Below are 14573 nucleotides of genomic sequence, written 5' to 3'. Positions count from 1 at the left end.
GGTAAATAGCCACACAGTGGTTCTGCACTACTGTGCCCCATTGTGTTTCAAACTTAATTTTTAAACTAAGACTCCAGTTATCACCTAACCCATCTAAGCTTTCAGTTTCACTGATAGAGCATGGTATTCTAAGTACCCAGAGATTAGTATTGAATATGCAGTGTTTGATGATCCCTCACAGGATTGGGTATTCTTCCACCCCCCTCGAGTTCACAGTCACCCTTGTAACAGACGGAAGATTCCTTTGAGGACAAAGTGGAAGAAGAAAGCAGATTCTTATTCCATGAATCACTGTACAAGAATCTTGCAGAATCCTGCAGAAGAATGCCAATTCTTGTACCACTAAACATTAACTAACAGATACCTGACTCATAGAAACTTTCAATAGCTACTTTAGGTTCTCTAAAAAATATATATATTTTTTTGTTTTTTGGGTCACACCTAGCAGCGCTCAGGGATTACTCCTGGCTCTACTCTCAGAAATTGCTCCCGGCAGGCTCGGGGACCATATGGAATGCCGGAATTCGAACCACCACCCTTCTGCATGCAAGGCAAACACCCTAACTCCATGCTATCTCTCCAGCCCCAGGTTCTCTAAAATTTAATCTACTTTCATGGTCGCTCTATCCGATACATATGATGCCTATTCTATAGTATTAAGTATTGCATAGAATCCTTGGTTCTGCTACAATAACTGGGAAGGGGACTGACTGGTTTCCCCATGCCAGCTCCCTTTGGGTTAGCTTAGAAGTAGAGCAATTTAATTTCGAAGCATAGACTGTTTTCCAGAGACCTGAACTTTCCAGACTGAAACAATAGGGAAGTGGAACCTTAGACTGGTAGAAGTTTCTCCATGCACGAGAGCTGAAACCAAGTCTTTTCTATTCACTGTTATGTTTCCAGAAATTGGCGTATTCTTCTGCCAAAGAAAGCAGATACTTAATGGTGTAAGTATGAAAATGCCATGGAAATTTTTGGACAGGAATCACTGAAAGCTTACCTACTATACAGAAGGGTAATATAACCGGAAGCCTGGGTTGAAAGTTTCTTACAAAATCTTTGAATAATTAGTTGAGCTGGTTTTAGAGTCCTGGTCTCAGACTCTATCTTCTATTCTTAGTTTGATTTGTTTGGTTTTGTTTGGTTTTGTTTAGAGGCTATACCCTTGTGGGGTTCAGAGCTTACTCATGGCTCTGTTCTCAGAAATAATTCCTGGCAAGTTCAGGGAACCATATGAGATGCTAGGGATAGAACCTGGGTTGGCCTTGTGCAAATCAAGTGCCCTACTTACTGTACTACCTCTCCAGTTCCATTTTCTATTATTTTTTTTTGCAACACTAAACTGGTTCTCTTATAAAATTTCTCCCTTCATAAAGAAATTGGAGATAATCAGTACAGTTACTGAGACCCACTCAGCAATGAAACCTTTTCAGCAAACTCTTTGGATTATGTGAGGAAACAATCTCGCTTTACAGCAGTGACTGGTTTTGCTTTTACTCTATTCTCAGGACTGGTGGGCAGGGTGCAGTCATGAATTTGAGCCAACTGGGAGACTTTGGAATAACCACAAGGGAACGGGCAAGAGGATGTCAACTGGAATTCAACAAAAGAGCTAAGAAGATAAGTTGGAGTTCAATGGGATGACTGAGCATGGACCCATTCAACTGGTGAATGAAAATTTTCCCGCAATATTGGCAACAATAGCAAGTTATCCAATCTCAAGAATAGAGTTGTATATGAACTGGGGGGAAATGTGCCATATCAACATCTTTAGAGCTTTATGGCTCCATAAAGCAAGCAGTTAAAGGTTCAGATATAGAATTTACAACATATTATTGACTGCTTTGGCCTAGCAGATTTTCAAGATCTATCTTTGGTGGGGGGGCACCCGGCAGCCCTTGGGGGTTATTCCTGACTCTGTGCTCAGAAATCACTTCTGGCAAGCTTGGAGGACCATATGGGGTGCTGGGAATCAAACCTGGGTCTGTCAAATATAGGCTACATGCAAAGCAAATGTACTACCACTGAGCTATCACTCCAGCCTCTCAAGATCTATTTTTTAAACCTCTAAGTAATTTAATGAAAGGCATGAGGACAAGAATATGGCAATAACGATGCTATATGGTGGAGCAAGGCAACAGAATGAAACACAATTTTTTTTTTTTTTGGTTTTTGGGCCACACCTGGCAGTGCTCAGGGGTTACTTCTGGCTGTCTGCTCAGAAATAGCTCCTGGCAGGCACGGGGGACCATATGGGACACCGGGATTCGAACCAACAACCTTTGGTCCTGGATCGGCTGCTTGCAAGGCAAATGCCGCTGTGCTATCTCTCCAGGCCCGAAACACAATTATTTTTAGAGACATCAGTGATTAATTATTACCACCAAATCTGGGTAGTTTGAATCTGATCCAGGAAACTCAATTTTTTTTGGAGGGGGCCACACCTGAGCTCAGGGATTACTCTTGACTCTGCACTCAGAAATCACTCCTGGCAGGCTAGGGGACCATATGGGATGCTGGGGATTGAACCCAGGTCAGACGCATGCAAAGCAAATGCCCTATCGCTCCAGTCCCTGGGGAGCCCAAATTTTGATTCTACTTCATGCAGAAGTGTGGTGTTTGGATCAAATTAACTATTCACTGAAACAAAGTAGGCATGTTGGCCAACTCAGTGCCACTTGAAAATCTATTATTGTCACTACTCGTCTGACTGGCCCTTTGTGGTCGTTACCTGACCGGAACGGTAAGAAATACATAGCCCTGCCTCTCTTCTGGGCAGAGAACATATATAATGAAGTTTTTCTTCAGAGTGAAACAGGCAGTAAATAGGATTTACGTTGTACAATGCCCCTCTCAGCTTTAATAATGACTGGTTTTGAGCCACCCTTTGGGAACAGAAATGAAATACTTTCCTGCTCAGATGACACCTGGCCCTAATCCTAGCTCCTGCCCTCAGGTGAAAAATGAGATGCTGCAAAATCTGTGACTGGATCCCAGCTGGAGGAGAAATGTTCTAGAAAATGTGAGAGATTGCATGTGGCCTCAGATGGATCAATTTTAGTAACACTGTTGGTCTATTCTTTTAAAATGTGAGTTTCTGATTACTGGCTTCTGGTATGAGTAAATGTGTATATGCTACTCCGATGTGGGTTGATACTTGGGTATAGATTGATAAAGACATCATTGCTTATTCTCATAGGAAGAAAAATCTCCCCTAGATGTATTTCTTATAATTTGGTCAAAATAGTCAAGATGTCATCTGAGATTTAACTAAATTTCTCACTCAAAATACATCTTTTCTTTTTAATTTTTTGTGTGTGTGATTTTTTTGACCACGCCCTGTGGTGCTCAGGGGTTACTCCTAGCTCTACACTCAGAAATTACTTCTGTCAGGCTCAGGGATTGAACTCAGATTGGCTATAAGCAAGGCAAATGTTCTACCCACTGTGCTATTGCTCCAGCCCTCAAAGAGTACCTTTTCTGAGTAGTTAACCCGCAATGAATTTCCATTATGTTACAGGAGTGGTGAAATTGGTGAGAGATGGAATGGGGTGAAACTGCCTAGATGACTAACCTTGGGGGGGTCAGAAAAGTGTCACCCAGGAACCAAGAACTGACCAATGACTTGCAGACATCTTGAATTGGGGGTTCCCTCTCTGCCACCCCTTACAATGAGAATCGGTAGCAAATGCTGGAGACTCAGTGATTATTAGCAAGACACAGATCCATCTCACTAACACTGCCTATGTTTAGCAGCATCGATGGCCTTTAATCTTAAAAATTACTCTATGAAATTATTAGCAACTTTGACAATAAGCCTTTTGAGAAAAGACATTGGAAAATCTGTGTTGATGTCTGAGGAAGCTTAAAAAACCACCTGCCCCACCCATATTTGGAGGCAGTTGAGAGGGATGCACTGAGTGAGTTGATGGTTATGGCACACAGTATGAGCAGTTTATAAATTAGGGGCTGGAGAGATAGCACAGCAGTAGGGTCTTTGTCATGCATGAGGCTGACCCAGGACTGATGTTGGTTTGATTCCCGATATCCCATCTGGTCCCCTGAGCCTGCCAGGGGCGAATTCTGAGCGCAGAGTCAGGAGTAACTCCTGAACGTCACCTGGTGTAACCCAGAAACAAAACAACCAACCAAAAAAGCAGCAGCAGAAGAAGAAGCCATGAAATTAGAATATGAACTTATTCAGGGCCTCCTCATTTCCTGGGGTAGGACTGGACTGCCAGTGGGACCTTTGGGCCTGCAGAACACAAGAGCCTTTCCCATATATTGCTGCTCCTTACAAAAATGGATGAAAGGGGAAATATCAGTTCCCTAGTGCTTATAGTTTAACAGATTTTTCCTTCAATCAAGCAGCTTGGGCTAACCAAAAAATATTGTCAGAGCAGAGAGGAAATTGTGCCTTGTTCTCTTGGGTTCTTTCTGGATTCAAATTAACAGGAAACAGGTGAGAACTGGCAGGATTGTACGGGGGCTGGTGAACTTGCTTTACAAGTTCTTTGCTAGTAGCTGGCCCTAGTTCAAATCTCCCCCACACCACATATATTGCCTGAGCACCACCAGGGATCACTCCTGAGCACATAGCTAGGAGTAGTCCCTAGGCATGGTCCCCCAAATCAAAGCAAACAAGAAAACAAAAATATCCCATCAGATTAGTAAGAGAAAATAACAAATTTAGAATTGATACACACATATAATATCTGCATGGAGGAAAAATCCCATTGTAAGAGACGGTCTAAGCCAGGGGTCCCCAAACTATGGCCTACAGACCACGTGCAGTCCACTGAAGACATTTATGCAGCCTGCCAGGTGTTTTTGCTGCTGCTGCCTGTCCTGCTTAGCTGCAAACTCCTTCCAGGCCTGCAGTGCTAATGTGTGGGATGTGCACTGCTTCTGACTCCCCTCCTTCTCTCTGTCTCTCCACTCCTCATCTTAGTCTTGGCCAGGAATCCTCAAACTATGACCAGCCTGCCAAAAGCAGACCCATATTTCCCATTGAAATACTGGTCATTTATTTTATTTAACTTTACTTGTTCTTTATTTTAAATATTGTATTGCTCCCATTATTTTCTTACTTCAAAATAAGATATGCGCATTGTGCTTAGGAATTTGTTTATAGTTTCTTTTTTCATCTATGGTCCAGCCCTCCAACAGTCTGAGGATCAATGAACTGGATTCCTGTTTAAAAAGTTTGAGGATCCATGGGGCCGGGAAGGTGGCGCTAGAGGTAAGGTGTCTGCCTTACAAGCGCTAGCCAAGGAACGGAACGGACCGCGGTTCGATCCCCCGGCGTCCCATATGGTCCCCCCAAGCCAGGGGCGATTTATGAGCACATAGCCAGGAGTAAACCCTGAGCGTCAAACGGGTGTGGCCCAAAAACCAAAAAAAAAAAAAGTTTGAGGATCCATGGTCTATGCGATACTTTTAATACTGAACTATGGATTGAAACAGGGCCTGGAGTTTTAGGGAGAGAGGAAGGAGTTTGCTTGGTGGGTTGTTCACATTTAGTCTCCTATGGGAGCTTATTTAGTACCCTAAATCTAGGTCATCCTCCCCATTGTTCTAATGATGCAATGGTGTTTAAGTTTTTCTTCTTTCTTCTTTCTTTCTCTCTTTCTCTTTCTTTCTTCCTTTCTTCCTTCCTTCCTTCCTTCCTTCCTTCCTTCCTTCCTTTCTTTCTTTCTTTCTTTCTCCTTCCTTCCTTCCTTCCTTCCTTCCTCCTTCCTTCCTTCTTTCTTTCTTTCTTTCTTTCTTTCTTTCTTTCTTTCTTTCTTTCTTTCTTTTCTTTCTTTCTTTCTTTCTTTCTTTTCTTTCTTCTTTCTTTCTTTCTTTCTTTCTTTCTTTCTTTCTTTCTTTCTTTCTTTCTTTCTTCCTTCTTTCTTTCTTTCTTTCTTTCTTTCCTTCTTTCTTCTGTCTTTCTTCTTTTTTCTTTCTTTCTTCTGTCTTTTTTCTCCTTTCTTTTTTTCTTTTCTTTCTTCTGTCTTTTTCTCTTCTTTCTTTTTTTTTCTTTCTTTCTTCTGTCTTTCTTCTTTCTTTCTTTTTCCTTCCTTCCTTCCTTCCTTCCTTCCTTCCTTTCTTTCTCCTCTACCTCCTCCTCCTCCTCCTCTTCTTCCTTCTCCTCCTCCTTTCTTCTCCTATTCTCCTTCTCTGCCTTCTCCTCCTCCTTTTCCTCCTCCTCCTCCTCCTCCTCCTCCTCCTCCTCTTTCTCCTACAGGGCCTCAGCTGACTGCAACTTAAAATAATCCACCTACCTACTAAAATGACCTTGGGAAAGAGGTCTCTCTGGGCCTCTTTGGGATCTCAGCCCTTCCTAGCTATCCTGCTCAGGACTCTCACTCCTTTCCAGAATAGGGAAAGTGATGGATAGGGAGGGAGGGAAACCAATTTGAGGGAAACCTCAAATACCTCAATATCTCAATACCTCAAACCCCTCTCCACAGGAAGACAGAGGAGCATAGTAATTGAATATTTTTCCCTCACATTTTTGTGGGGGACATTTGGTTTTGAACTATACCCAGCAGTGCTCAAGTCCTGGTGGGGCATGAGAGACCATATAGAACTATGAATCAAACTCAGGTTAGTCACATGCAAGGCAATTGCCCACCTCACTGTACTATCATTCCAGTCCTTACCTTACTTATTAAATGTATTTAATTATTGTTTTTGGCTACACTTGCTGGTACTCCAGGATTACTCCTGGCTTTGTACTTAGAAATCACTCTTGGCAGGGTTGCGGAGACATATGGGGTGCCTGGAATCAAACCCTGGTTGGGCTATGTGCTAGATGAACACCCTACTCTCTGTACTACCCTTGTGGCCCCATGTTTGTCTTTTGACCAAGGCTGTTAATGGGGTCATAATGATAGCAGAGAGGGAAGAGCACTTGCCTTGCATGCAGCTGACATGGGTTCAATCCCCAGCATCCCAAGTGGTTCCCCCAAACACCTCCAGGAATGATTCCTGAGTGCAGAGCTTGCCTTAGAGTAATCCCTGTGCACTACTGGGTGTGCTCTCTTCCTGCACACCTCTCACTAGTGTAGCCATCTGAGTCTCCCTTTAAGTCCCCTCTGACCAACTCAGTTGTGTGGATCTGTTCTCCAATTAAGTTGTATTACTTTGGGCCTTTGTTCCTATCTTGCCTGTATTTTGTTTGTGTTTTGGGGCCACATTTGGCTGTGATCTGAGCTTATTCCTGGATCTGTGTTCAGGGAGCACTCTATAAGGGTTCAGGGGACCATAAAGGATGCTGGGAATGGGACCCATGACAGCCACATATAATGCAATGCATGCATATAATGGCCCCTATTGTGAAGTTCCACAGAAGAGTGAGATCATTCTGTATCTTTACTTAGCACAATTTCATTCCCAGAATTGCATAGTATTCATTATGTATATGTACCACAACTTCCATTGCCTTTTAAGCTTAGTTCTTAACTTTATGTTTAGAGGATATGACAACAGCTCTCTGGGAGAATCCACTTTGTTTTATTCTTTTGGCTTTGTGTTGAGTCAGGAAGGACTATTTTTGTTCTGATAAGAATCCTAGAGCCCTGACTGGACAGGACTGGTCAGATCAGTGGAGATAACAGTGGCACACATGTAAGGCACTTGCTTTTCACATGGTTCAATCCCTAGGATCACATATGGTTCCTGAGGCCCACAGATCTATTAAACATTTTTATTCCTGGGGTCAACTTCAACTATTTTCTTTTTGGGTGGAAGCTACCTCTTTCTCTCTAGATTTTTTTCAAATGTGTGATTAAAAAGTTAAATTTAATATTTTGTATGGCTCTTTGACTCTCCTGTTTTTCTCGTCACATTTACAGACTTATGGATTTTTGTTCCTTTACCTTCAATCAGGCTTGAAAGTAGTTTGCCAGTATATTTGGAAAACTAACACATTCTAGTAGTGAGCACAGTTGATCTAAAGTAGGTCATAATAATTGCAGAAACAAAATGTTAAATGTATTGATATTAAACATTTTCCTTTCACATGGTGGATCAGGTGAATATTATGCTGAGTGAAATTAATCAAAGAGTGAAGAACAGACTCTCTCATATGCAAAGATGGTCTCTCTCATATACAGAGTAGAAAGAAACATAAGAAGGGAATAACAAATGGCAAAGGGAAGAGAAACTAAGAACCTGTCTCCAGTAGCAAGGCCACCCACAGGCAGGGATGGTAGAGGACAAAGGGGGGTGCTAGCAGAGGGACAGTGGGGAGGGAAGAGGACAGAGCAGTGAAGAGTGTGATGCTGGAATGTTTTATGTTGCAGGTCAAAGCACTCTGCCCATTATACTATTGCTTTGACCTTCGAAGAGTAACTTTTCAAAGCATGTTTTGCAAGATTAAGGGTGGATATAAGAAAATTTCTTCTTCCAGGCTAGACTCCTTGCTCTGGGTCATAATCACTCCAGGAGTGTGAGAGTTCAAACTCAGGTAGGCTACATGCAAGGCAAGTGCCTTCCCTGCTGTACTATTTTATCTCTCCAGCCCTCCTCCTCAAAGACTTCTGAATGACCATCAATTAAATTTACGGCATTATTGAAAGTAATACTTTAATAAGGCATTGTTGGCAGATTATTTCATGTTCTACTTAAGCTTTTTTTTAAATTTTTTTTTATTTTTTATTTTTTTTGGTTTTGGGGCCACACCCGGCGGTGCTCAGGGGTTACTCCTGGCTGTCTGCTCAGAAATAGCTCCTGGCAGGCACGGGGTACCATATGGGACACCGGGATTTGAACCAACCACCTTTGGTCCTGGATCGGCTGCTTGCAAGGCAAACGCCGCTGTGCTATCTCTCCGGGCCCTACTTAAGCATTTCTAGTGCTCATCTGTATTAAATTTCTATCCATGGCTTATCCTCATCCTAACTGGAAATTCCAGAACATGGGAATGTCAAGATCACCTTGGTGCACTATCTCTGTCAGTCTGTGTCTCTGTCTCTGTCTCTGTCTCCCTCTATCTTCTCTGTCTCTATCTGTCCTTGCCTGTCTGTATGTCTGTCTCTCTCTCGGGTAAAAACTCAGGACATTAGAGCATCTGGCAAAACTTTTCAGCCCTTGAGCCATCTTCTGGGACTGTATTATTCATTTCTTTTGGTTTATTTTATGCTTTTCCAATTTTCCCAAGATGTGAATCTTGAGATTTTTCACTAAATGTTCTTCTTTTTTTCATGAGAAAAGGAATGAGAGAAATAAAATAAGAAAAATTAAAACCATATATTTTCTTTTGAACAAGCTTTTACTATTGTCCCGTTTTAGAATCAAATGTTTCTTTTTCATTATTTTCTACTTTATAACTTCAATTTTAATTTCTTCTTCTTTATTAAATAGTTTTTAAAAGTTCCTGTATTTGGATTTTGTTTTATGTTTATTTTGAAGTTTAAGACCATAACCAACAGTGCTTTAGAGCTACTCCCAGCTCATTGCTGAGGGTTTACTTCCAGCTTTGCTTAGAGAACCATGTAATGCCTAGGATTAAATCTAGGGCTCTATCTGCAAAGCATGTGTGCCACCCTTAGTTTTATTTTTGTTCCTAATATCATTGTAGTATTTATAATGTCTCTATATTTTAAAAAATATTAGATATTGTATGGGGCTTAAGACATAATTTTCTAAAGAGAAATCTCAGAATGGCCTGTCTCAAATAAATTGAGGTTGATGTTCATAAACATCATTATTAACTATATAATGCTATATTTATATTCTAGTTGCTTCACTCTGACGTAAGATCTTTCATTATAATGTTATTTTTTACTTACCTTTTCCTGGGCTTTCCAGTTGCTTTGCTTCATGTACCTTATCACTTTCATGTTTGGTACAAAACATTGCACCAAAAGAGAAATATCATTTTTCTGTATTGAGCTTTTATCTTCACAGGCCTAAGGTCTCAGATATTGTTTCTAACCCCAACTTTTAGATTACTATTATAATAATATTATAACTATAATATTATGTTATATAGAATTATAACTATAACATTAGTAATGCTATTCTGATTTCTTTGTTTCACTGGTCTATCTCCTTCCTGACTTTCTTATCAGATTTTGGGTCACATCTGGCTGTGCTCAGGGCTTACTGGTTTCTGCATTCAGCGATCATTCCTGTAGGGGCTTGGAGGACTCTGTGGGGTTCTGGGGATCAAATTTGGGTTAGCCACATGCAAAGCAAGCACCTTACTGACCCTACCATACTGTTTCTCCAGCCCAAGTTTTTTTATTTTTATGCTTCATAGCTTTAACTTTCATTGTTATTTCTTTCAACTTATTCTGAGAGTCTGCCTGCCTGTTTTGTTTGTTTGTTTGTTTGCTTGCTTGGGGTTTCTCTTTGTTCTGTTTTGTTTTTCCAAGCAGTACTAAGGAGAATGGGGGTGGGAAGTGCATTCTTGCCCTTACACAACTAGTCAGGACTAACTGTTCAATGTTCTGAAAAGGCTTAGAACACTGCTTAGACCCAGCTGTACTGGGGGACCCCCAGGGACCTCTGGCAGTGCTGATGGGGAGGGGAGAAGTTCCTGTTTTGTGCATTCAGGACAGGAATCTCTGACTCCTGATTCCTCTCCCCAACCCCAGAGTCTGCATCTTTCAAAGGGAGCATCAAACCTATTGAAATGTTTGCTGACATACTCAATGTCAATACTTTCATGTTTTAAATGAGTCTCATTTTTCCTTAAATCTGGAAGTCTTATGTTTTCTATTGAATTAACAGCTGGCTGTCTCATTCCATCAACTAGATTATTCTTTTGTTTTGTTTTGTTTTGTTTTTGTTTCTTTTTTGTTTGTTTGTTTTTGGGTCACACCCGGCAGCACTCAAGGGTTACTCCCGGCTCTATGCTCAGAAATCGCTCCTGGCAAACTCGGGGAACCACGTGGGATGCCGGGATTTGAACCATCGTCCTTCTGCATGCAAGGCAAATGCCTTACCTCCATGCTATCTCTCCGGGCCCCATATGTAATTTTTTAAAACTGGTTTACAGTACTGCCGCTATTAGTGTTTCATACATAACTCTTTGCTACCTTTCAGCACCACCTCCTGGTTGAATGCTTTCCTCCACCACAGAAGTTTCCCAGCCCCTTTTCCCTTACCCCTTTTCCCCTCATGGGACATGTGTCCTATTGAGTACCATTTCTTATGTTTTATGTTTCCATTGTTTTTGAATATTCATTATTTTACCATTATGTTTCTATATATCCGGCATATGAGAGATCATTCTGTCTACCTCTTTCAGACAAACTTCACTTGGCACAAGACTGCAGGTCCCTCCATGGAGTAGTAATTTGCATGACTTTATATTTTATGGCAGAATATTATTCCATTGTATACATGTGCCATAGTTTCTTTATCGACTCATCTGTTAATAGACACATGGGTTGTTTCCAGATTTTTGCTATTGTGGATAATACTGCAAGAAACATGGACCTTTGGGGTATATTCTAAGAAGTGGAATTTCTGGGTCAAATGGAAACTCAATTTCTAGGTTTTATTTGTTTATTTGCTTGTTTGTTTTTTTAAGGAATGTCCATGATGCTTTCCAAAATATCTGGGCTAGTTGAAATTATATTCTCATCAAAAGTGAATGAGTTTCTTTTCCCTCATCTACTCTAGCACTGATTGTTCTTGTTCTTTTTGATGTGTGCTATTCTCTGTGGTGGAATGAAATCTCATTATTGTTTTGATTTGCATTTCCCTGAGGAAATGAGAATTTTTCATGTGCCTTTTGGTTATTTGTAGAGATAACTATTTTATTTTATTTCCCCAACTCTAGTTTCTTCACTACTCACTCAACCAAATTACCCTGCCTGCTTATTCTGCCCAACCCTGGGCAAAATCTCTGATGATTCTCCTGGTTTCTTAGTCATTATCAGATGGCATGAATGAGCTGTCTGTTCCATCCTGTTCCATCCTGCCTCACTAGTTACTACTGGAAAGGGTTATCTGCACTTCCTGCTTGCCTGAAGGAAGCTTGAACAGTATCTGTGGCCACAGTCCTTCTAGGCGAAGGGGAGTAATGATGTAACTCACTGTGCTCTGGGGCTAGAGATGCATGTGCCCACCACTTCTGCTGGGGGGCCTGATGGAAAATTCCAGAATTTGTCCATTTTCTCCTAGGTTTAATGATTTTTCTTTGGTCGTGTGTGTGTGTGTGTGTGTGTGTGTGTGTGTGTGTGTGTGTGTGTGTGTGTGTGTGTGTTTATGAACCCAGAAGAGCCAGAGACCTTGTTCACAAATCCCAAGGATCTGGCTAGTTTTGGGAACACAGTAAAATATCCCCACTGCACTGTGTGCCTCTGAGATGGGTTGACTTACCCTTAAGAGCAAGAGTAAAATGTGAGAGTTGAATGGAAACTTTTGTTTTTGTCTTTGTTTGGGGAGAGTGCCAGACCCACCAGCACTTGGGGTGTCTCCAGTTTGATTCTCAGTGGTCTCAGCCTTGCCAGGGATTATGCCTGAGGCTACTACATGCAAAACAGGGAAGCAGATGGGTACAGGATCATACTGTGAAGTCTCCAAAGTGAAAGACCTGCATCCTTTGTTCCTTTTATCTATATCCCTAGCCTGCCACTATTCTAAAGCTAATACTATAATAAGATACTATGTGGTTTTTTTAGGGTTGTGTATATATACATGCATATAAACATATGCATTATATATATATACACATTGCTCAGGGATTACTCCTCTGTCTGCACTCAAAAACTACTCCTGGTTGGCTCTGGGACCATTTGGGATGCTGGGGAATCAAACCCAGGTCAGCTGTATGCATGTAAAGTAAACTCCTCATCCACTGTACTATTGATCTTAAAACACATGAGTTTCTTGGGGTTAGAGTCATAGAACAACTATCAGTTGTTCACCTTGTATGATTCCCGGCATTCCATATGGTCCCCTGAACCTAACAGGAGTAATTCCTGAGTGTAGAGCTAGGAGTAACTTCTTCTTCTTTTTTTTTTGGTTTTTGGTTTTTGGGTCACACCCAGCGGTGCTCAGGGGTTACTCCTGGCTGTCTGCTCAGAAATAGCTCCTGGCAGGCACGGGGGACCCTATGGGACACCAGGATTCGAACCAACCACCTTTGGTCCTGGATCGGCTGCTTGCAAGGCAAATGCCGCTGTGCTATCTCTCCGGGCCCCAGGAGTAACTTCTGAGCATTGCAGGATGTGACCCAAACCAAACCAAAACCCATGTGTTTTATTTTGTTATACTGTTGGGGTTTGTTTGTTTCTTTTGTTTTTTTAAACAGCTTAGTCAGCCTGGGATGGGGAGAACACTCTTGGAGATACTAAGTCTGGTAGCATTTTCAGTTCTGAGGTCCAGTGATGGGGGAACCATGTAGTGTTGGGGACTCTCCTCTAGGAATAGTAAGTGCAGAGCATGCTCTCCAGGCCTTTGATTGATTCTCTTTTAAGCCCCTACTAAGGAATTGTTATTTTAGCACTGACTAATAAAAATAACAATAGTAATAACAACAATGTATTATTATCCTAGCACTGAACTGGGTTGGCTAAGTGTCAGTCACTGGGAATGGCTTTGGAGAATCCCCTTTGCTTCCCCCACTAATGGGGCTCAATATTTGTTTGATGGGGAAAAGGGAGGATGAGTCTAGAAGTTTGAGCTGCTATTACTGGTTCTCCTTCCAAATCAGTAGCCAGAAGAAAATTCAACCCCAGGATGCCTTGAACTACCCCTACATCTCTGCCCTCCCTCAGCCCCCTACCCCAACCTAATCTGGAAGCCTTTTTCTCTTTCTAGTCCTTCATTACAGTCTTTTCTCCTTTCTTCTCATCTCCTTGCCCATCCACTTGAGAAACAAGGCCTGAACCTACCTGCTGGCAAAGAGATGGCCCTGCTTAGCATTGACGTCATGCAGGAAAATCAGAAAAAGCTCCCTTCTGAGGGGAAACAGCAGTGAGCACAAGGCAACCGCCTCACCTTGGGAAGCGTTCCAAAACTCACTGCTGCTAATGAAACCTCTTTTTCTTCAAGTTCTAACAGCTCATATTTTAAGTGTATAGATACATGAATTATGCATGAGAGTTTAAAATGCAACTCATTTTCTAAATGGAGTTTTGCCTTCCTACTGATTGAGTCAATGGGAAGTTAATGAGAAAAAGTAAAATAGTAATGTAATATATAGGTAAAATGTTCGATACTCTAGGATCAAAGTTGTCTAACTTATTAAGGGTAGGACCTTTTAAGTTTTCTTGACATCCAAGATATATTTTGAAAAAAGTATTGCAGAATAATGATATTTCAATATTCACTCACACATTTTTGGGGAATTTTGGAAAGCCATTTTAATTGCACAAGTTGCTAATGCCATGCTATTTTCCAGCAATGATCCAAAATGCTGATATGTAATTTCAAATTCATCAGGCTAATGGTTCATTTGTTTTGTTTGCTATTTAACTATGGAGCAAGATTACAGGTATGAAGTGATGTCCGAGAGCAAATTTCTAGAGTTTAGCCAATGGCATACTTGACCCGAATCACATTTACAGCAGGATTGCTGCTGAGACCATAGAAATTCATGAATTAGTTCCTCTTGCTGATTAGTA

General features: G+C 41.4%; 1 protein-coding gene across 1 annotated transcript in view; it reads right to left on the bottom strand.

The window, feature by feature from the left end:
- C6H1orf141 (chromosome 6 C1orf141 homolog) overlaps nt 1-14573 on the bottom strand; it is a 40197-nt gene that overhangs the window by 6763 nt on the left and 18861 nt on the right. The window contains exons 7-8 of the mRNA XM_049775453.1: nt 1474-1593; nt 180-242 (exon numbers count right to left, since the gene is read on the bottom strand). Coding sequence (XP_049631410.1) covers nt 180-242; nt 1474-1593 — 183 coding nt within the window. The remainder of the gene's footprint in view (nt 1-179; nt 243-1473; nt 1594-14573) is intronic.

The sequence above is a fragment of the Suncus etruscus genome, chromosome 6 (genome assembly GCF_024139225.1).
Source record: "Suncus etruscus isolate mSunEtr1 chromosome 6, mSunEtr1.pri.cur, whole genome shotgun sequence".
Taxonomy (NCBI): Eukaryota; Metazoa; Chordata; class Mammalia; order Eulipotyphla; family Soricidae; genus Suncus; species Suncus etruscus.
This window is presented reverse-complemented; position numbering and strand designations above follow the sequence as displayed.